This window comes from Chiloscyllium punctatum, chromosome 2 (assembly GCF_047496795.1).
Source record: "Chiloscyllium punctatum isolate Juve2018m chromosome 2, sChiPun1.3, whole genome shotgun sequence".
Lineage (NCBI taxonomy): Eukaryota > Metazoa > Chordata > Chondrichthyes > Orectolobiformes > Hemiscylliidae > Chiloscyllium > Chiloscyllium punctatum.
Window position 1 is genome coordinate 143303722 of NC_092740.1, and position 24854 is coordinate 143328575.

At 39.3% G+C, this 24854-nt stretch overlaps 1 protein-coding gene across 5 annotated transcripts in view; it reads left to right on the forward strand.

Moving 5' to 3' along the window:
* LOC140491197 (uncharacterized) overlaps positions 1 to 24167 on the forward strand; it is a 122101-nt gene extending 97934 nt beyond the window's left edge. For all 5 annotated transcript variants that reach the window (XM_072589179.1, XM_072589203.1, XM_072589194.1 and 2 more), the window contains 2 exons: positions 8424 to 8511; positions 23743 to 24167. In XM_072589179.1, the coding sequence (XP_072445280.1) occupies positions 8424 to 8511; positions 23743 to 23883 (229 nt within the window). In that variant the 3' untranslated portion in view covers positions 23884 to 24167. The remainder of the gene's footprint in view (positions 1 to 8423; positions 8512 to 23742) is intronic.
* Positions 24168 to 24854: the final 687 nt, after the last annotated feature.

Here is a 24854-nt window from a genome sequence, read left to right on the forward strand (position 1 = left end):
AAGAATAAAGATGCTTAAAATTACTGCTGTGCCATCCTTAATGCAAAAACAATGCTTGGTTGGACCTCGAGGCATGAACAGTCTGTCCTGTGCTTTCAAGGTTTAGATTATAGCTTCCTTTTAGGTGGATCATGGAAAATTACAGTAAAGGAGACAACTTGGTTCATCATGCTTGTGTTGGTGCTCATTCTTTAACTTAGAACTGGAACATGCCTGCTCTAGTACCCCTTTCCTTTATCCTCTATGCTCTTCTTAAATATTTAAAATGAAATTAGATTAACAATGTTCGGCAAAGTCACTTCCTGCCATTACATTGGTAGCATGAAATTGGAAAATTACCCTGCAGTTTCTATCTCAATAAGCCCTTCTGATAAAATGTTCTATGTCCTAATAATCTGCTCTGCAGAGAGAAATAAGTATCCTTTTCCTACAATAATGCCAAACAACTTGTGTTTTTTTAAGGGAAGTCTTCAGAAATTTGAATTTTAAACAAATTGCAGATGCAACCTTTTTCCCTACCAAGTTTGTTTTGCTTAGCTCAACTAGTAACAGAGGACTCCAGGGACCTGATTCCCCTTATCATTTGGTAAAAGGTTTATTGGAATCAAGCATTTGGACAGGTTTAAGGGAGCACAATGCTAGCTTGCTCTCTCTTTTCCTTTTCTTTGCTAGGCAAAAGCAAGTGTGCTATTACCATACATTGGTATACACTCCATTGCTCGCAAGTTGCAGAAAGTGAGTACTGCAGATACTGGAGATCAGAGTCGAAGAGTGTGGTGCTGAAAAAGCACAGCAGGTCAGGCAGCATTCAAGGAGCAGGAGAATGGACGTTTCAGGCATAAGCCCTTTATCAGGAATGAAACTTGTGGGCCGAGGGGGTTGAGAGTTAAATGGGAGTGAGTGTGGCTATGGGGAAGGTAGCTGGGAATGCGATAGGTAGATGAAGGTGGGGGTGACAGTGATAAGTGGAAAGGAAGATGGACAGATAGGACCATTTAAGAGGGCGGTGCTGAGTTGGAAGATTGGGACTGCGATAAGGTGAGTGGAGAGGAAATGGGGAACCTGGTGAAATTGCATTGATCCCATGTGGTTGGAAGTATGGTTGTTCAAAAGTTGCCCTAACACAAGAAACTGAGTTGCGATTGACGTCTAGCTCCATTGTATCTCATGAAATCATGAATGAGTACAAGATTGAACAACCGTCCAATTATACATGGATTGCATGATTGGATTTAGCAGCCCAGAAAAGCAGCATAGTGGGATAGCTTTGAGTTTCGAGCTGAATGACTTGATCATTTCTTTTGTACCAAAGTGAAAAGAGGATTCCAACAAGAGATTTTTGTCTGCCTGAAGGATTTTATTTCTGCATTCCCTTCTGGTTCTACACTGATGTTCGAATGAAAACATAAAAATAAAAATCTGGGAATATTCTTCCACATCTTCTGCAGTTTTGAAAGGGACCATCCCACTCAGACTTAAGAAGGCAAAGGACACAGAAGTCAGAGTATAACAGCACCTCATCTTTTGATCAAGAACTTCTAATAACTTAGATTCACAGATTCCAGAAATGTCTGATCATAATGATCACTCCCTTTTTTTGGGGGGGGACAGCAAATGCTAGTAATACATCTTCTATAACAGTTTCCCTCCTCTTGAGATGCATCTTTTATTCTTACCCAATTACTGCTCCCTTTTACCTTGCACTAGCATCCTTTGTCTTCTATTTATAAAATGCCTTTTTCCTCTCGACATTCATTTTTCATGCTTCTGTATGTATAGCTGATGAATCATAGAGAATCATAGAGATGTACAGCATGGAAACTGTCCCTTCGGTCTAACCCGTCCATGCCAACCAGATATCCCAACCCAATCTAGTCCCACCTGCCAGCACCCGGCCCATATCCCTCCAAACCCTTCCTATTCATATACCCATCCAAATGACTCTTAATTGTTGCAATTGTACCAGCCTCCACCACATCCTCTGCAGCTCATTCCATACATGTACCACCCTCTGTGTGAAAAAGTTGCCCCTTAGGTCTCTTTTATATCTTTCCCCTCTCACCCTAACCTATGCCCTCTAGTTCTGGACTCCCCGACCCCAGGGTAAAGACTTTGCCTATTTATCCTGTCCATGCCCCTCGTGATTTTGTAAACCTCTATAAGGTCACCCCTGTCTCCGACGCTACAGGGAAAACAGCCCCAACCTGTTCAGCCTCTCCCTGTAGCTCAGATCCCCCAACCCTGGCAACATCCTTGTAAATCTTTTCTGATTCCTTTCAAGTTTCACAACATCTTTCCGATAGGAAGGAGACCAGAATTGCATGCAATATTCCAACAGTGGCCTAACCAATGTCCTGTACAGCTGCAACATGGCCTCCCAACTCGAGTACTCAATACTCTGACCAATAAAGGAAAGCATACCAAACACCTTCTTCACTATCCTATCTACCTGCGACTCCGCTTTCAAGGAGCTATGAACCTGCACTCCAAGGTCTCTTTGTTCAGCAACACTCCCTAGGACCTTACCATTAAGTGTATAAGTCCTGCGAGGATTTGCTTTCCCAAAATGCAGCACCTCGCACTTAGCTGAATTAAACTCCATCTGCCACTTCTCAGCCCATTGGCCCATCTGGTCCAGATCCTGTTGTAATGTGAGGTAACCCTCTTCGCTGTCCACTACACGTCCAATTTTGGTGTCATCTGCAAACTTACTATGGTTGCTACCTGCCCTGTATTTTCTGTTTTTATTTGAAAGAAGCATTTATTTAATGATGAGTCTTAGTTTGGCTCAGAGGTTCAAACCCCATTGCAGGTCACTATCAAGACAAGAAAAATCAACTTCCTGTTTGTCATTAACTAACCATACCATAATCTTATGCTGTATGTCGGAGAAGTCACTTCCAATAAGCAATGATAGTATTTGATCATTGATGTATGGGTACATAATCAACAATTACCTGAGAGGCATTCTCCAGTTAAGTGCACAGGATCAGCTGAGTCTGCTGATCTGATTTACAGTAACGCTACTCTAATCTTTCAGTTGAATCTGACAGATGCTTTACACAGGAAGTTGGTTGAAGGTTGCAGCTTGACTGAGTATGAGTCAGGTGTGAGTCACAGCTTCCTGGGAGGATAGATCAATGTGCTACGCTGTTAAATTAATGAACAGCAAAAAGCTTTTGAGTAAAATATTATCATGAGAAGAGCTCCTCTCAGAGTAAAACAAAATGGTTGTGGCAGAAAACTCCACTTGGAAATGAATTTTTATTTTAAATTGTTTTGTACATCAGTGGCATAATGACACTGCAGTTCGAGGCTAAAGATGAGGGTGAAATTTTGTACATTCCATTCTGGTCATTGCTTAAAGAAATTTGAAGTTTGTCTCGGTGAAATCAAAGGACAGTGGACTTGCATCTAGTCCATCACTAGATCAAGTAGCCCGCAATAATTGATGATCAAATTCACATTCAAATTTCTCCTTGTCATTTCAAGCATTGCACTTTCCAGGGTTTAAACTGATTGAGGTGGATAAGGATAGAGAGGGTGCATGCTGGAGAAACAGTGTTAAATTTGTTCTGTTGACATTGGTCAATTAACTGTACTTGTGCAGAACGCTCATTTTTCTGATTATTTGAAAAGGGAGTTATCCCCAACATTTAACCCTCAATCAGTTTCGGAGCAGATCTCATCATTATTTTGTTGTCATCTCTCGCCCTCTCTTAACCCCCCTCGTCTGTGTGTATGCACAAAGGATGGATGGGACTTGGTTTCATGCCTCAATTAATACTAAGCTGTGCGATAAAGTCACTCTCCTCAGATGAATAAACTCACTGAGGAACAGAGCTTAAAGATTGGGGAAGAAAGGCAGGCTGTGTGAGAATCCATAATACAGGTGGTGGGTTCATTACTGCAATCTTTCAGAAACTAGAAATGAAATTAAAGCTGTAGGGGAAAGATTGAACCTGAAAAATAATGGGGATCTGAAGATGGAGAGAGTTGTCCTAGTGGAAGACTCGAGGATTATTGCTTGGAGGTGACATTTTACAAGATTAGTCTAAATTTATGGTTGCAGTTTACTGTTTATTACTTTCCTTTACAAACATGGCTGGCATGAGGTTCAGAGGCTTGGGCTGTTGCGTGGAAATACCAAGAGAATTGTGCCTGCGTTAATGCAAACTACTCAAATCTTTAGGCCCAATTTTAACAAGGGCTAAGGGGACAGCATCTGTCTTTCATTTGTTGGCCTAAGAGGCTAAAATCATTTCAAGTTGTAGGCCTCATTTAAAGACACTAAACCTGAGGGAGGAGGGACTTGAGTTTTCATGGAGAAAGTTTGGATCAGAAATTGACTGGCTGAAAGAAAACAGAGGGTGGTGGTTGATGGAAAATGTTCATCGTGGAGCTCTGTTACCAATGGTGTGCCACAAGAATCTGTTTTGGGGCTACTGCTGTTTGTCATTTTTATAAATGATCTGGATGTGGGCTTGGAAGGATGGGTTAGTAAATTTGCGGATGACATTAAGGTAGGCAGAGTTGTGGGTAGTGCCAAAGAGTGTTGTGGGTTACAGAGGGATGTAGATAAGATGCAGGACTGGGCTGAGAAGTGGCAAATGAGTTTAATGCAGAAAAGAGTGAGGTAGTTCACTTTGGAAGAGGTAACAGAAATGCAGAATGCTGGGCTGATGGTAAAATTCTTGGCAGTGTAGACGAACAGAGAAATCTGTGTCCCAGGTGCATAAATCCCTGAAAGTTGCCAGCCAGGTTGGATACAGTTGTTAAGAAGGCATATGGTGTGTTGGCATTTATTGGTAGAGGGATAGAATTTCAGAGCCACAGAGTCATGCTTCAGCTGTACACGACACTGGTAAGGCTGCACCTGGAGTATTGCGTATGGTTCTGGTCACCACATTACAGGACGGGTATAGGTTTAAGATGAGAGGGTGAAGATATAAAAGAGACCTAAGGGGCAACTTTTTCACGCAGAGGGTGGTACATGTATGGAATGAGCTGCCAGAGGAAGTGGTGGAGACTAGTCCAATTGCAACATTTAAAAGGCATCTGGATGGGTAAATGAATAGGAAGGGTTTGGAGGGATATGGGCCGGGTGCTGGTAGGCAGGACTAGATGAAGTTAGGATATCTAGTCAACATGGACAAGTTGGACTGAAGGGTCTAATTCTGTGCTGTATATTTCTATGACTCTATATCGGGGTAGTTTCTTTACTCTGAAGTAGAAGCGTGGAACAGCCTGCCTGCAACAGTAGTAGACTTGCCAACATTAAGGGCATTTAAATGGGCATTGGACATACGTAAAGATAATGGAACAGTGTAGGTTAGATGGGTGTCAGATTAATCTCACAGGTCAGCACAGCATCAAGGACCTAGAACTACACCTCTTAGGCCAGGCCAGATTGCATGAGCAATTTTAATTGAAGTATTCAAAATTGAGACATTTTTAATTAATAAAAATAACTGTTTCCATTAGCTCAAGGTTCAGTAGCCAGAGTGCAAAAGAACCAGACATGCAGATAGCAAGTGGGATAGCAGGGAGAGAGGTTAGTTGGCTACAAGAACAATGGTTGGGTCTCAGCCGCCCCCCCCCCCCCCAACATCGATCAAGCATTGGGTGTCTATGAACAAGCATTCTCCACCCTAAGAATCTGCAAGCAACTCCGCATGGATTTGTTTCCAAAATAGCAAACCCCCACCCTGGTCACTCACTGGGTTATCACCATTAGTGTGCCCTCTCACTTTGTGTCTTCAGTTGGTGGCAGTGTCGGAAGGTCAGCCATGTGCCTTGCTGCCACAGATTATTCAGAGTGCAGGTAAGAAAGGAATACAGTTTCCACTTGCCATTAGATGCAACTTTGCCATAAAACTCACCACGTGAGAGAGCACTAAATTTTGCTCATTAAATCCACCGCACAGAAACTGATCATCTGCTTCAAATAATCTGTTTGTGTTTGTTACAAACCACTCGCTATCTTTTAGTAGAATGTCCATTTTATGCATTAACTGTTTATATCCATGTGTTGATAAAGCCAGTGTGTTCTGTGAAAAGGCTTGCATTTTGGTTTTGTTTCATAAAAGCCATTTTCTGCTCTACAAAGTGAGCTCACTGCATTTTTGCACTTTCTTGTTAGTTCTGTCCTGTTCATTTTGGGTAGTACTGATAACTGCAGTGCAGTTTGGACGTTATAAAATTTGATGTCTGATTTTGGTTTTTGTCGTTAATCTTGGAGACCTGTGCCAAAAATGGAAACACAATTTTCATTCTATCATTAATTTCACTCATTATCCCCTGTCTCAGCCATTCGATATCTGTCACAGTGTAGAGGAAAGTTGTTCAATCATCTATACTCCCAGCATGAGAGTGCCAGGTGGAAACAACAGTTGCTGAAAGTGACATGAATGACTGATCATGTCATACAAGCATATGAATCAGTAAGAACCCATCATCTGTCATTAGTTTTCTATGAGAAGTAAACAGGACAGTTTAAAAACCAGTCAAGCAGAGCTGGAGTAGGTCTTTGGCTAATCATTCTCTTCCTTCCCTTAGATTAATGTGAGATTCTAGACAGCAGGATACAATTAGCACCTATTAGTCGGAAATACAGAAATCAAGCCCCTTAATTTCCTCTGCATCTTGCAGTGTGGTCCACATCTTGTACTGTGTTGCTGTGATCAAATGCGCTTTATCAGACAAATTGTTGAGATGAGTGGGAGACTGTTTGAAGGAGTCATGATTATGCAGTTGCACAATATGCCCAAAGACACACTGTCCCATGTTTAACTTCCTGCGTAAATTAAAGTTGACAACGTGCCAATATATCTGTGTACTCACGACAAAAACAGTTGTTTTCATCTCACAGCAGGGTGTTATCTGTAACAAACTACAGTAAGTAGAGGATAGCTATATCAACCACACTGCATGTATAAAATCAATCCCAGTCAAATGCTACGTTGGGATCTGCCTGCATGGTTGATAGGTAAAATATGCAATCATTTCCATTCTGGCTGAGAGTTATGGTCTCACCATTTACAGTCACCTTTTCAGATGAGGTGTGAAACAAAAGCTTTGTCTGCTTTCCCAGCCAAAGCATGATTCAGAGAACATTTGTTTATCTAGTGCCTTGACTATCATTTATCCCTCATCCAGTGCCTTAAATTACATTTATCTGGTCATTGCTTTTTATTTATTCAAAGGATGTGTGCATTGCTGGGTAAGCCAGCATTTATTGCTCTTGAGAAGGGAGTTGTAAGCTGCCTCCTTGAACCACTGGCCCTTGAGTGTAGGTACACCCGAAGTGCTGTTAGAAAGAAATGGCCAGATTTTGACACTGACTATGAAGCAGTGACATTGTTTCAAAGTCAGAATGGGTGTGGCTTTGAGAGGAATTTTTAGGTAGTGATATTCCAATGCAGCTGCTGCCCTTGTCCTTCTCAGTGGGAGATGTAGTGTGTTTGTAAGGTGCTCATGGAGGAGCCTTGGTGAGTTGAATAGCAGGTCTAGTAGATGATAACTTGCTCCTGCCACTACGTCGTTGGTGAAATAAGTGAATGGAAGGTGGTGGATAGTATGTCAGTCACATGGCTTGCTTTGTCATCGAGTCATACAGCACGGAAACAGACCCTTCAATCCGACCAATGCATGCAGACTTAGTGTTTGAGTGTTGATGGACCCATCCGAGAAAATGGAAGTCATTCCATCAAATTTGGCCTTGGAGATAGTGGACAGGCATTGGAGAGTCAGGAGGTGAGTTACTTGCTGTAGAATTCCTAGTCTCTGACCTACTCTCCTAGTCACTGCATTTATATGGTTAGTCAGTGGTAAACCCTAGGATGTTGATGCTGAGGATTCAGTGCTGATAATGCCACAGAAAGTCATGGGGCAATAGTTAGTTCCTCTCTTGTTGGAGGTGGTTTTTGCTGACACTTGTGCAGCTTGAATGTGATCCATCATGTGTCGGGCCCTAGCTACTGTTCATGTCACTCCATATGGACATAAGCTGCTTTGCTACCTAAGGCATTGTGTTTGGTGCTGAACATTGTGCAATCGTCAGCGAACATCCCCACTTCTCAATGTATGATTTGAAGGGAAGGTCACCAATGAAGGAACTGAAGATGGTTGAGCCTCGGACACAACTGTGGAACCTGAGGAACTCATGCAGAGTTGTCCTGAGACTGATTGATGACCACCAACAACTACAGCCATCATGCTAGGTATGACCAGTACAACAAACAGCTTCCCTGATTTCCAATGTTAAATACATTCCCCCTAAACCTTTTTCTCCTTGTTGCTTGCAGTATGAAATTAATTTTAAAATTCTGGAAACTCTCAGCTGGTCTAAAAGGATTGATGAATTTATGTTGAAAATGAAGTTAAAACTGAGAAATGTAAGTAATTATTATCTTATTTTACAGAAATGCTGGTCAAGAAAAGCTGTTGTGCTGTTTTGGAAATGGATCTAGAAACTGTATTGGTATTGATCTGAACAACGTGATATTGAAGGTATTTAAATTACATGAAACAGTAGCAAAAGAGACTAATACATAAGTTTTATTTATTGGCACTAATACTCATAATCACTTGTTGCTAATTTTAGATTAGATTCCCTACAGTGTGGAAACCGGCCCTTCGGCCCAACAAATCCACACCGACACCCAGACCCATTCCCCCAACTAATGCACCTAACACTACGGGCAATTTAGCATGGCCAATTCACCTAACCTGCACATCTTTGGACTGTGGGAGGAAACCAGAGGAAACCCACGCAGACACGGGGAGAATGTACAAACTCCATACAGACAGTCGCCCGAGGCTGGAATCGAACCTCGGACCCTGGTGCTGTGAGGCAGCAGTGCTAACCACTGAGCCACCATGCCTCCCCCATTCTTATTTTATAAAACTTTCTTAAAGTTTGGTTCGTTTGGTAGCACTTGGGCTGGGTCAGTGGGATATGTGTTCACATACTATCTATAGAATTCCGTCCTTAAGTCCGGGCTGTCATCCCAGTCATGTTGAGTGTCGGTTTCATTGTTCATTCAGTAAACCCTCTGAAGAAATAGACAAGGACTCTCATTGTTCACACTTGGAATAGAGCGAGCTTTCTGGTATCTAGCTGACATTCCACCCTCCAGTATCCTCAAAGGATTAAAGGTTATGGAGGAAGGCAGGAGAATCAGTCGTGATGAAATGGTCGCGCAGATTCAATGGGCTGAATGGTCTAATTTTGCCCTTATGCCTTTTGGTCTTAAGCAATCCCACACAAAAAGAAAGACAAATGTATTAATCTAAATAATGCCTGTACACTCCTGCTGTGCAAAACACAGCTATCACACATTTGCTTAACATGTTACAATACTCTAAAAGTAATTTGGGACATTTGAGTGATGAGGAATGCCAGTAATTGGTTTGCTCTGAAGTTTGCCAAAAATAGTTATTCTACTTACTGTTTTAGCTAGGTGCGAACCAGGATTATTTATTTAAATACATAACAAGACTTTTCCTCCCAATGATTTGACTGAAAGTTGCTAGCATTAAAAATGGTGACTTTTTAAATCTATGATTCAGTATTCTTTGTCAAAGCTTTGTAATGTAAAACATTATTAGCAAATCTCAACAAAGTCCCTGCCACTTGAAGGTTATGTTTGAAAGGATCAGTTGCTTATAAGTGATAAGTTATTTTTCATTGGCATTAATACCTCTTTCAAAATTATTGGTTATAGACTGCTGAGTGCTCCATTTATTTCAGGTAGAAATATTCAAGTTTACTCATTTTAAGGCTCACTATCCTAAAAAGGTCTATTTGTGGCAGACTTCACTTCCATTTTGGACTGCAGAATCAATTGCTGCAAACACTGTCTCCAGATTTCCTCGTTGTTATTCAACCGTTGTCAGGTTTCACTGAGCTTTTCCAACCAGCAAAAATACTCATGATTTGAGAAAACTGCCTGTTAAACTGATATTTTAACTCTGTGTCTGCCTTTAAAGTGTATTTTAAAAAAGAAACTTTTAATCTGAAGCCATTAAAGTTATTGCCAGTAAAATTTTAAACTAATAATGGACAAAACTACATTTGAAATTTTCGTGGGAAAAATTAGAGTACAAGTACAAATGACTAAAATGTAGAATTCTGTTTAGCAGCCACTCAAGGCCAACTGGTTGATTTAAAAAGATCTTTTGATTATACTTTACAGCTACCACTGTGTAGAGTAGACAAAATATGTCTGCACAAACATACTGACAATAAGAAGTGAGAGCACTGTTTTAAGAAACAGATTGCCCATGGTCCTGTTCAGAGTGATGCTTATGATTCCTTATTTGGCCAAGATGACCTTCTTTACAAGCAATGCAACATAGAATCATAGAATCCCTAAAGTGTGGAAACAGGCCATTCAGCCCATTGAACTTACGTTGACCTCCAAAGAGCATCCCACCCAACTACCTTAGCTCTGTAACCCTGCATTTCACATGGCTAATCCACCTAACCTACACACTCCTTGACCCTTTGGGTAATTTAGCATGGCTGATGCACTCAAACTGGAGCACCCAGAGGAAATCCATGCAAACACAGGAAAAATTTGCAAACTCCACACAATCACCCAAAGGTGGAATTGAATCCAGGTCCATGGTGCAGTGAGGCAACAGTGCTAACCACTGAGCCACCTATTCTTTCACTGTCAAATTAGTCAGATCTTTTAAATAACACAACAGGCATTAGGGGTTGAATGCATTACTCCTGTTCCTATATATCCCTAGTCTGTGGTGTCCTCGCCTGTTCTTTTATCTTTGCTCAATAGTCTGTTGGGTTTTAGTCCTTAATATCTAAAGATGTTTCTTTGCTGATGGTCTCCTTTTCTACACCTTACCCACAAGGGAGGTGAGTTATTTAGTGCAGAATTCCTAGTCTTTGACCTGTAGCTACAATATTTGTATGGCTGGTCCAGTTAGTTTTTAATTATTAGTAATGCACAGGGCATCATAATGCCAGCGAATTTATTGGAGATGCCCATTGCCAAGTGCTTGTGGCATAAGTGTTACTTGGCACTTATCAACCCAAACCTGGATATTGTCCAGGATATGTTACAGAAGGATACTGACCGCTTCAGTATCTGAGGTACCTTGAATGGTGCTGAACATTGTGCAGTCATGACAAACATCCCCACTTTTGACCTTAAGACCATAAGGTACAGGAGCATAGAGGAAAGCTCATTGATTATAATAGTTGAATATGGTTGAGGCTGTGATGCTATTAGGAACCATTCCTACGTTGATGTCCTGGTGCTAAGATGTATTACCACCAACAACCATAACTATCTACCTTTGTCCGAGGTATGACTTTATCCAGTGGAGAGTTTTCCTCCTGATTTCCATTGACTCCAGTTTTACTTGAACTCCTTGAGGGCATATTTTATCAAATGTGGCATTGATTTAAAGGGCAATCAATCTTGCCTTAACTCAGGAATTCAGTGTAGTGTTTGGTGTTGAGAGTGTGGTGCTGGAAAAGCACAGCAGGTCAGGCAGCGTCCGAGGAGCAGGAGAATCAACGTTTCAGGCATCATCGGGATTCCTGTTGAAGGGCTTATGTCCGAAACTTCGATTCTCCTGTTCTTATGCTGCCTGACCTGTGCTTTTCCAGTACCACACTCTTGAGTCTGATCTCCAGCATCTACAGTCCTCACTTTCTCCCAGTGTTATGCTTGGACCAAGGCTGTAATGAGATCAGATACAGAATGGTCTTGCTGAAGCCAAAACTAAGTGTCAGCAAACAAGTTATTCCTTTGCAAGTGCCACTTGATAACCCTGTTGATGTGCCAATCCATCACTTTGCTGATGATTGAGAATATATTAATAGGGTGGTATGTAGCCCATTTAACTTTCCTGCCTCTTATGTGCAGGACATAGGCAACTTTTCGCAATATTAGGGAGATGCCAATGCTGTAGCTGTACTGGCTCAAGGAAGGTTTGCTATGGAGTTCTCCAGGTGTCGATATTAGGACTTTGCTTTTTATAAAATGGTTTAGATCTTGGTGTACAGGGACCAATTTCAAAGTGTGCAGATAAGACAAAACTGGGAAGAATTGTGAACTGTGAGGAGGATAGTGTAGAACTCCAAAAAGACTTTGACAAGTTAGCAGATTGGCTGATTGGTAGCAGATGAAGTTCAGTGCACTGAAGTGTGTAGTGATACACCTTTGTACAAAGAGCATGTAAAATAAGGGGTATTATTTGAAATAGTGTGTATGTATACATAATTCATTCTACATTGTAGACTGGCTAGCGAAAGCATACAGTAATCTAGACTTCATAAAGAGAGGCATTAGAGTCAAGTGCAGGGAAAGAATGATGAACTTAATTAACACTGGTGAGATCTGAGTACTGTGTAGTTTCTGGATGCCACACTATGGGAAAGATGTGAATGCAGAGAGGTTTATGAAAATGGTTCCATGGATGAAAAGCTTAAATTATGAGGAAAGGTTGGAAAAGCCAAAAATGTTTTCCATGTAGAGGATAACTTTTCAAATCTTGACGGATATGGCCAGAGCGATAGGAAGAAAACGTTCCCACTCTTAAATGGATCAAGAACCAGAGCCATAGTTTTAGTTTTGCAAAAAAAAAACAAATGCAAGGTGAGGAAAAACTTTTTCATATTGTGAGTAATTAAGGTGTGAAATGCAATGCTTACAACTGTAGTTGAGACTGGTTTAATTGAGGCATTCAGGAGGGCATTGGATGATTACTTAAATAGAAACAGCATACATGGGTATAGGGAAAAGGCAGAAGACTGGCATTCTATTAAAATGTTCAGACAGTTGGTGTAGACATGATGGACCAAATGGCCTCCTGCACCATAATGCGATGATTCAGTGCCTTTAGCCATTTCTTGATGTCTTGTAGAATGAATCAGATTGGTTGAAGACTGGCATCTGTGATAATGAGGATTTTGTGAGGAGGTTGAGATGAATTATCTACTTGGTGCTTCTGGCTGAAGATGGGCTAAATACTTTAATCTGTCTTTTGCACTGCTGTGCTGGCTAACTCTATGATTGAGGGTAGCAATATTTGTGGAGTCTCCATGTTCCAACTGAAAGATCTTTTAGCCCTGTATCCAGTCGTCATCTGCTTCTGTGCACATTCCACTCTTACATAGTGTTTTTATGGTATCAATAAATGTCTATACTACTGGGATCTGTTCTTCAAAGGATCATGTCAATAAGATAAACAGACTAATTGTGTTCTGACTAAGTGTATATAAGGATTTGGGAATTCATACTGGTCATCACTGTTCCCTCAAAGCTGCCTGGCTGCTCGGGGGTCCATGCATGCAGGTATGCTGACTTCCAGTTCTGGGAATTGTTGTCATGCACGAACCTTGGAGTTCGCTGTAAAAAAAATAATTAGAGGGAAAGTATCTGGTCCTGTAGGACAAGATAGAAATTATGATGCAGAGATTCAGTCCAACCTTTCAGGTATTTGGCATTTATTCCCCACATGAGCAGATGACCCAAACTAATGGTAGTGTTTAATGAAGGTAATGGGGGTCCACCCAGAGCCCTGTTTCACCTCCTTTCTGGGTACACTTTCTGAATAGAGAGCCATTTCTCTTTCCTTACATTCTTACCTTTCCTTTCTTTAAAACACTTAAAAGAAATTTTAAAAAGGCAAGTTTTATGGGATGTAAGCATCACTGATGCTTAGTGTGTGCTAAATCACAGGATTCATTGCAAAATATGGAGCTGACTTAACTAGCAATGGATCATAGAATTGGATGGCCAATGTTTACGTAGTAGATTCTATACACTAGCACAAGGACTGTACCAACAAACCCTCATCTGATAAGAAGTGAAAACTGGTGACATCTGTATGTTTGAAATAAAAACTCCAACCTGTTTAATCTTTCCTGATAGAGGCATCCAGTTTAGTCTGCTAACATTCTTGTAAATCTTTTGTCAAAGTTTTAATATTGTTTTATGGTATGGATAGCAAAGTGGTACTTTAAGGATTGTGTAACTATGGTTCTGTATAAATGCAGAATTATCACTCTGCATTTGTATTGTCTTCCTCAAGAAAAAGAACACCACAACTTTGTTTGCACTTTTTATGGCCTTGCTAACTACTTTTGCTACTCCTAGTGATTTATGTATCTGTATTTCCAGATTTTCTTTGCTTCTCAAACTCATGTAGTGTCTTCCTTATTTCTTTTGCCAAGTTAATAATTTTCAGTAACCAAATTAGCACGAATATAATGGCCCATAAATGTCATTCTACCCTTTATACACAGCAGCCAAAAGCACCATATCTCAATTATCAGTCCTGTGGAAAGGCAAGATGCATTGGCAATTTGACAAAGTTTTTATTTTGCAAATTTCTCCTTAGTTGCTCAGAGTAATCGAGAAAGCTGTGGTGGACCTTGGTCATCTATGATACATCACTGGAATATTCTGCATTCTTTCACTTCTTTTGAAGGAAGCAACCTCCAAACTTTGTGAAAGCCCTCACTACTTAACTAGTTGTACAGTTAATATTATAGGTTTACCTGTTCTAGTAATGAGCAAGTAACCCATCCTTTGTAAGTCTTGGTCTCAGTTGCAAAGAAAAATATCCATTCTCCTTACTATACTGTCATCTGTCACTTCTACATGCAGTTTTACTTCCTGTCCCATCCCAGAACTTAAATAGGGTCTGCACTTTTGGCTCAATGGTCAAATTCATCTACACAAGAACAAGTTGGTCGAAGATGAGGACTGAGGCTTCTCCACTACATACTAGATCCCATATCTGTTTAACTTGCAGTTACACTCACCTGTCCTTAGGGATTGACCAACTCTAAAATACTTTTGAACCAAAAATGGGTGTTTTGACTCTGAAAACAAGTGTCCTGGTAACTCTATTCTTCTCTGTCTTGAACGATCTATACTTCTGACTCCAGAATAACATTTTTGCACTACAGACTCTTAACAGATCTGATTGCACTGAAAGTCCCGCAGGTACTTTTTATGTTGTGTCTGTCTAATTTTTTACTTATTATAGTCAAATGTATTCAGTTGCCTCCAAATCATCATTATTTTAATACATTTATCTCGTTCATTTAGATAGTAAGTTGCTGTTTCTCAACTCATGAATGTTTCACCTCTTCAAGTTACTCTTCTAAGCTCCAAGGGATACAAGCCCAGTCTATCCAACTATTCCATGTGAGACAAACAACTCAGTCAATGTATTAGTCTAGTAAACCTTCCCTGAACTACTTCCAATGCACTTGTATCCTTTCTTAAACGATGAAACCAAAACTATACACAGTGCTCAGATGTGGTCTTGTCAGCACCCTGTATAACTGAAACATAACTGAATGCAAAACTAGGAAGGTCCTCCTCACATTAACTGAAAGCTTTCCTAATTAGCACTGTACCCTCATGCCAACCTTTCCTAATCTATGCATAGGAATGCACCAGCTCTCACTACACCACAAAGCTTTTGCAGTCCTCAACTTCTAGGTAATGCTTCTTTCTTATTTTTCCTGCTAAAATGGACAAGTTCATATTTTCTCCACATTGTACACTATTTGTCAGATCTTTTCCCACTCATTTACCTCCCACTCATTTACCCATCTATAATCTTTGTTTCCTTCACATGTCCTCTTAATGACTGACTTTCAAAGTCATCAGCAAATTTGGCAGCGTATTTTGATCCCTTCATCCAAATAATTTATGTAAATTGTAGAAGTTGAGACCCAAGCATTGGTCTCTGAGGCATGCTACTTGTTGGAAAATGGCTCTTTTATGCTTCGTGTTAACAAGCCAATGTTCTAATTAAGTCGCCCTAACAGCAAAAATGCAGAAATAGTGCAATTCTTATTCACTTGTCAGGTTGAATATCCCATTTCTCACTTCCCACAATAAATGTTCTGTAATAATTTGGATATTCTGTAGTTCTTACCAACATTATAATTATGGCATTGTAATAAATATCTTGGGATGTTGCTAACATCAGGACAGATATTTATAAGCTTTGTTTTTGCTAAAGGAAAAGTGGACTCATTTAACCCTTCACTAAAGGTTTAGAAACATACAAATAAGAATAGGCCATTCAACCTTTTGACCTTTTGCTTCATTATTTAGATCAGGGCAAATATGTACTTCACCTTGGTTTATTGCCTTTGTTCTAAATCTTTTGTTATCTTAAAAAAATTTCAATCTTAAATTTCAATAAACCCAGCATCCACAGTCTCTTCATAGAACTGTACATTGTGCAGAGATTTTCTGATTTCCATCTCCATTTTGGGAAATAAGCTTTCTAATTTCTGATTAAATAGCTGAGTTCTAATTTTAAGATTATATTCCTTTTGTTCTGAATTCTCCACCAAAGAAAATAATTTTTCTGGCTGTAAACTATAAAACCCCTCAATCGTTTGACTTGGGGTGAATTTGGCAAAATCAGGAGTGATTTGTGATGCAGAATAAGAGAAAATTCAGGTGATTTTCCCCTCATAGTTCAGGAGGTTTTTATGCAATCTATAAATATTTGGAGCTGTGGTATGAGCAGAATAAAAAGAAGTAGATAAATATTTGATTAACCAAATGTAAAAGAGCACATGGAAAGAACAAGGGAATAGAACTAAGGGGATTGTTCTCCATCTCCTATGCTATTGAAATTATTTGTGTGTGTGTGTATATATATATACATGGCATGCAAATTTGTACACCTCCCACACCATTGTTTATAGTCAATAGGATGACTGAGAAAAATTTTCCTATTGTAACAAAAGGAAATGGACATCAATGTTCCAATTAGCAATTTTACAGGAACAATAATTGCGTGGTAGTATAGAAGTTGAGTATTGTTGAAAATAGAGACATGTTGTCAAACTTTACATCTTAGGCTTATCAGGGCGCAGACACAATACTGCATTTCAAAAGGAATAATAATTTGTAATACATGAGCAAAAGGTTAACAGTTGACTCTGAGGCATTGTCATGGAGAATGCACCAAGGAACTTGGGTTCTCGGTGCTTTTGGTAAAATGACAAAAGGTGTAATGCTTGTATATGTTCCTTTTTTTTTCCACAGCTGAGGAGTGGCCTTTACATATGTATATCAGTGGCTTCTGGCAAGCCAGCCTGATGATCTTAAATTCTAGCTGAAACAAGAATAGTATTGACAGGTTGCTGCCAACAAGCCAAAAAGATGTTCAGCAAATCTTTCAATTGAGTAATACAATAGATGAATTTCATTACCAGTGCAATACCAGGTACATAGAGCATGTCTCCAATTGACTAGTAGATCATGACAAATAACACTTTTGCTGAGTACTAATCATACTCAACTTATCCATGCTTTCAATGTTTGGGATGTAATGTTTCCATTGGATGTGATTTTGCAATCAAACAAAACCCTCTAAATAATCCTGAGTGTGCTAAGCATTACAGTAACAACTAATTTAATATTAGTTGGGCTTGCTATGTGGCTTCTTTATGCTTACTAAAAGCTGTGTTTTATTAACCTTTGGGGCCTGTTTTCTGTGGGTTAGTGAACATGTGCAACATTGAGCCTTTTTTTAATTAAACCAATTACGTGGGAACAGTTGTTCCCTGGTACATTTTTCATAGCAGCACCTCCATCAGAGTTGACTTACCAACCCGTCCTCATAATTTGTCACTACCTTTGAAGTTTGTCAATCTTGTATCTGTTGTGAAAAATGTAAGACAGAAAGCATCAATCGCAAGCCTTTACTTCTCAGCACCATTGCAATCTAAAATGAAATGTACAAAATATATGGAACAGGTATTTACAGCAATTCAGACAGTTCTCTTTAATATAAAACCTTAAAGTTAGTGCTATCTGTTGAAGACAGAAGCTAATAGATTGATAAATGCTTGTAAAATTCAAATGTTGTGTCATTGGAGAAAAAAAGATATGCCTAATTTCTTTTGAGGTTTTGAAATATGAACTCTGAAGGTGACTATACACGATGTGCAAAACATTCAGATCAGATGTGAAACAATGTAGATTAATGCGTGAAGGCATAGACAAATGTAAATGTGTCAGGTGCAAGAGTGAAAGTGATCTGGGAATAATCATTGCAAACGAGCCAGTGTGCAGGAGTTAAGTGGGACTAATTTTGAGAAATCAGCATTCACTTTCTACTGAACAATGATGAACAAGCGAGCACAATTTTAAGATATGAACCTCATTTTCCTAGGGCTGGCAAGCTATGGACGTTAAAAGGAATGAATAACATCATTTAAAAGAAAACAAAATAAATCAATTATTTTCAAATGCACTTTATTAAAACTAGGTTTTCAAATTGTACAGTGAACAGCTGAAGTTTTTTTATTCTGCATTCAGAAATTAAATAAAACAAACGATAGGGACATTGGCCAGGATCAGGCATGTGGAACTAGTTTAGTCTGGGAACGTGTTCGGCATGGACTGGTTGGACCGCAGGGTCTGTTTCTTTGCTGTATATGACTCTAAGACCTGCCACTATTGGCTAACCCAGATAGTTAAGTGCAAAGTGGTGAGGTGATTGTGGAAGGTAGCAGGGTTGTGATGGTGGTGATCTTGATGCTGCTGCTGTAGCCCACATTACTTTTGTAAGACTGGAAGGTCAGTCCTCTTTCCCCCTCACAAGGCAAATTTCAAGCATAACCCCTGATTGGACTTAATTTGTTTCATCACTCATGGAACAAGATGGAGTGAGTGTTTAACACCATAACCAGTTATGACCTAAACTGGCGTTCAGGGCCCAAGGTCCCAGATTTATATATTATTGAACGATCATCTACTCCTTCCCATTAGTCACTACCTTGTCATTGTTAACAGAGCAATAGACTCATTGGTCCTATTCTGAGCTCATTAATCAGTCAAATAGAAATGGAAGTTGACCCCACAAAGAAATGGACACAGAGTATTGGAAAAGGAAGGAAGAAAGCAGCAACTTGATTGGGAGCATATTGAGCAAAACTGGCGAGAAGATTCCACAGTTGTAATAGAGCAGGCCTTCTTTTCCAATCATTTAAATTTGATGAAAGGAACATTTTTGTGGTTCTCTGGCAGGCCCACAATCATCCCTATGCGAATCTTCGTCCTGTGGTATGCCAACCCATAATCCACTGTTGGTAGTTTTTGAATATTGCCACATGAGGTCTGCACATATGTAAATAAAAATATCATAAATGTAAGTTCATTTGGCTAGTGGACTTGAACTGCAATTGAATTAATTAAAAAGGCAACATGCCAACTGCAGAAATGTATCAGAATTAATCTGCCTGATTTAATACATATTAATTTGATTGTATTTCTTCCATCTCAAATTGAAAGCAGTGCCTTGAAGCTGGTTCTACATGCTGTAAATAGAATTCCACCTACATTTCTGTCCTGTGATGATCACATTTTTGAGCTTGTTGCTAGTTAACTCTAACCTTGATTACTGGCTTTTTTTGCTGAATATTAATCACTATTACACTTACAATATTAGAAATACAACAATTTGTATCCAGCATGGTTCCATAAACAACAAATACCAGATCACTTGTTTTCATGATGTCAAATGAATGAAAAATACTGGCTAAGACGTATTAAAATCATAGAATCACTAGTATGGGGACAGGCCATTTGGCCCAACAAGTCCACACCAACTCTTCGAAGAGTATCCCATTCAGACCCATTCCCCTACTCTATTACTTCACACTTTGCCCTGACTAATGCACCTAACCTATGCATCCCTGAATACTATGGGCAATTTAGCATGGTCAATTCACCTAACCTTTTCATCCTTACACTATGGGAGGAAACCAGAGCACCTGGAGAAAACCCACACAAACACGGAAAATGTGCAAACCCCACTCAGACAGTTGGCCGAGGCTGGCATCGAACCCAGATCACTGGCAGCAATGCTAACCACTGAGTCACTGTGCGACCCCAATATTAGCTTACCATCAGCATTGTTTTCCCTCTGTTAATGTGCTCTTTCCCTTTTAGTCCCTGTCTGCAGTAGTACATTATTCTAATTTGAACTCTTTCTCCATAAAACAAAACAACAGTTCTACAAGCAAACTTGCATCTTGTCCACTGAAATTTGCACATTTTGTGTGTCATGTATAGAGAAGGGTACCATAAGAGTAATGTGCACCTATACACCATAGCCTCTGTACGCCATGAACTACACTGTCGTGCTCACATTCAAAAGACAAAGTATCGATTGTCAGAAAATGTTAAGGCTAAACCTAACAGGTGTATCTACTTATAGTTCCAATAACTACACAGATGTAGAAGACACAGGTGATAAGTAACTGGTAGTGCAATAGTTAGCTTCTCTGATTAAACTAGTCCTAAAGTATTAAAAGTTGAAGGTTCTTGTATCCTGTTCCAGATATTCCAGTTCCAACTCTGCCCTTATGGTAAGTGATGATTCCTATTCCCTCTCCATCCCACTGCGCTCTCAATTCCATCTTCACCGTTTCATGAAATCCAATTGATATAAGACCAGAGGTTCATTAAAACATTGGAATTACACCGGGACAATTAAATAGCATCTCTCTCAACAATTTAATTTTTATTTTAACACAGTACTGTAGCAGGTCATATTCAAGTCCAGATCGCCCATGTTTACTAGATAAGCTGCTGGTCAGTCTTTATAACAGTGCATTGTAGGAAGAGTTTGTGTTTTTCAGGTAGTTTGATGTGAACACGATTCCTTTAATAATTGTAAAGCAAGCAGAATCTTAACATCTATGGAAAACAATGGTGATAATGAATTAACTGTATAGTCATGTGACAATAAAGTGGGTTCGCAGTGTTTAATCCCAATTAAAATATTCTAGATCCATTAGTCACTAAAATGGAATTCTATTGAAATATGGTGCTCTGGATTTCAGTGGAATTTGTGTGTTTGAGTAGTCCATATTTAGACATTCATTAGTGCTTTGGGGTCACATTCCAGAAGACACTTGTCATCTTGACTAATTGTAAAATAAAAATAAGACTGAGCATTTGCTAAATATTGTGACTCAATGAGAGTCTTGAGGTCCCAGCACCAGGGTGGGATTATATACATTGGCAGGAAGAATAGAAGAATAATTTTTTTAAATGAGAGAAACTACCAAATATTAGTGTTCAGAGTGATTTGGATATCCTTGCGAATGAATTACAGAAAGTTAACATTCATGAACGGTAAATAATTAGGAAGGTAAATGATACGTTGGCCTTTCTCACAAAGGGGTTTGAGCACAAGAACAAGGAAGGCTTATTGCACCTGTTGTAGCTGTTTAATGAGACAACTCACCACCGTCGTCTCTAGAACAGTTAGCGGCAGACAACAAATATTGCCAGCGATATTGTCAACATTTCATGAGCGAATTAAAAATAATTTTATTGGGCTCTGAGGAGATGTTAAGTAGAGTAGGCTCAATACCTTCTAGAGTTAAATTGAATAAGAGGTGATTTCATCTGAAACATAAGATTTGAGAGAGTTTGACATGTTTTATGAGGAAAGGCTGTGCCTCCTATTTAGACCCAAAGGTATTCTCAGGATATTTAAGACTGCGATGAGTGGAAATTGAGAGGGTTATAAATCTTTGAATTTACTACCCTAATGGGCTGTGAATGTTCATTCATTGAATATATTCAAGGGTGACATTGGAATCTGGGGGATATGAGATTAGATGAAAAGGTGGTCAAAAAATAATCTTAATCTTTGAATGGTGGAGGGGCTGGCTGACCAATAGTTACTATTTCTCATGTTAAGACTTGACAAGCCAGAGAAGAAGAACAGACCAAAGTGAAATTCAACAACACTACCACCTAGAGAAGAAGGAAAGGGAATAAAGGATTATTACTCCTGAATGACAGTCAGTTGTCTAAGGCTGCAACATGACTCAAAATGTTTGAAGGGAACAAATTGAATGATGTAGAGATAAAAAAGGAATGTATGGTGTCTTTCACAACTTCAAGAAGTTTGGCAGCGAATTGATTATTTGTGGTCGCTTGCACTGTAAGAATTGCAGCATTCAGTTTGTGCATAAAATCCAACATATGGCAGCCAGAAAAATGACCAGATAATTTGATTAGTGATAAGGTTTGCGAGATATATGTGAGCTCAGACATCAGGAAAACTTTGCTGCACTACTTTGAATATTTTATTTCTGTTTTAGTATTTCATGAAAGCACCTCCAGCAGTCCAGCACTCATCCAGTACTGTGCTGAAGTGTGAAACTGGATTATATGTTCAAGACACTGCAGTGGGGTTTGAACTCCCAATGAGTCAGACTGCAGTATTACTGCACCACTGAGCCAAGGACGCTGTAAAGTAATGTAGTATTATGGAAATGTCAAGTCATACTTAAAATATTACAGGTGCCAGGAAAAGGGGTTATAACAAATCTAACAATGAAATGTAAGCATGTTTGAAATGCAAAACCCAAATTATATTTACATATGGATTTTCAGTGGTGACCTGACAAGTGTACTGAAATTAGTATTATATACGTTGGTCACAAGGTATATGCTCAGTTGGCTAAACTGCTGGTTTGTGATTGATGTCGACAGTGTGGATTCAATTCCCACACTGACTGACATAACCATGAAAGTCTCAACTTCTCCCCTCAACCTAGACATGTTGACCCTCAGGTTAAACCACACCACAGTTGTCTCCCTCTAGTGAGTGAGAGCAGCTCTATGGTCCTTTGGGATGAAGCAACTTTACCTTTTATACATATGAAGCTGTCACAACATCAAATCTAATTGTACAAAACAAAATTGCAAAAACACTTCGCACATTCCTCTATTATTTGGCCATTCGATAACACAATAGGGCAAATGCTATGGTTCAAGTGAAGAACTGCTGCGATATTAGATATAATTGCAAAAAAAAGCTACATGTGTGCAATAACATTGCATTCGTTTATTTAAACATATCAGTGATGTTCTAGGTGTATATCACTTGAGTTGCTGTGATTACTATGGGCTCAGGTGATGAATATTGAACACCAGCAGCCATTTAAGGATCTTGCCTGCTGCAGTGAAACAGCAGAAATTTTAAAGCCTTTTTCATATTTACCACAGTTGGTTGAAGGTATGCTTTAAATAGTCCTAGTACAAAGAGAGTCTTGTCCAGGATGGCAATCAGCCCTGTTGCATTTTGAGAGAAATCCAGACTTCAAGTACTCATAATCTAATGAACTTTAGCTGTTACTCTTCCCATCCACAGAGTATACTGAACATGTCCAGCATAGAGTAAGTATTTGACACTTTGGGCTTCTGTTGCTGTATTATCTGAACTCTGTGTGTCAATCCCTAAGGCTAAAGCCCTGAACAACCCCATTATTTTCTTGGGCTTCATTTTATAATTTGTTGTTGAACCAGTGTAACCAAAATGTATTCTCTAAGAACAAAAACAAGCAAATCAAAACCTTGAATCTGTTCCACAATTCAGTTAGATTATGGCTGGTCTGTATCTCAAACTCATCAACTTACATTTATTCCATATCTTAATTGATTTTTATTTGGGGGTATTGATTTCATTTTTCAGATTCAAATGATTAATAATCAACAGGATTTTAAGTTATTACATTTGTAAGCAATGTTTCTTTAAAGTATGACTCAGCAAATTTGTCCTTTTTTTGTATTTTCTGCGCAGTGTCTCCGGGATCACTTAAATTCGTCCCTCTATATGTCATTTTGTTGTTTCTTATTTCTTAATTTTTCACAGCTCAGGTTTTAAAATGTCTGATCTTTTCTGTTCAAGGCAACAGCTGGGTATTTGCTCAATCATTACTGCTGGGAATTGGACCCTCCCAATCAAAACCTGGAATACAAATGGCTTCCTGTCTCCCGACCTGCTGAAGACCCTAAAATTAAGTTCACGTCATGTTCCAGCAAAACTTAGTTCTCTCCATCAACTGCTGTTGAAATCACTGATAGTTCAACGCGTCATCTGTCAAAAGAACAGTGTGATCAGTGAGTCACCATACAACAGTGCAACCTGATAACATCACTGTGAGGACCAGATGCAATTGTGTCATAATTCGGTGTGTGAATTTTTTGGTGTTGAGCGTGCAGTAGTTATCAAATGTCGTGTTTTTGTTTTTGAAGGACAGAGCAAGAAAATATGGCTATAATGTCCTCATTTTACTGTAGAGAATATCTTTATTAAAATAGTTTTTGATTTGAGTCAGTTGTGAATCTTTTAAAACTAAATGTGGCAAAGACATTGAAGGTATAATTTCTCTGCCATGGACCATGACTTAGTGTGAATATGGATATGTGTTGCACATAATTTTCCAACCAACAATTGCTGATAGACACTGCCAGTAGCAAAACTTTAAAATGATCCTTTTAATGTGAGCCGGATACATCAGACCAAGTACATTATGTAATACTGCTTAAGGATGTAAATCCATGGTAACCACTGTAATAGGAGATCTTTCATTCCTTTCTGTTACTACCATTCCAATCCCAACCCCTCTCTGAACTGTAAATATTACAATGTGGACTCCTACCTCTTATTGTTGACAATACCATAAGACGTAGGAGCAGAAATTAGCCCATTCAGTCCGAGTCTACTCTGTCAATCAGTTATGACTGATAAGTTTCTAAACCCAATTTTCTCCCTCTTCTCCCTTTAACCCTTGATCCCCCTTTACAATCAAGAACTTCTCAATCTTAAATATACTCAAAGACCTGGCCCTCTCAGCCTTCTGTGACAGTGAATTCCACAGATTTGCCACTCTCTGGCTGAAGAATTTTCTCCTTATCTCCAGTCTAAAAGGTCTGCCCTTTACTCGAAGGTTGTACCCTCGGTTCCTAGTCTCTCCTACCAATGGAAACATCTTCCCAACGTCGATTCAGTCCAAGTCA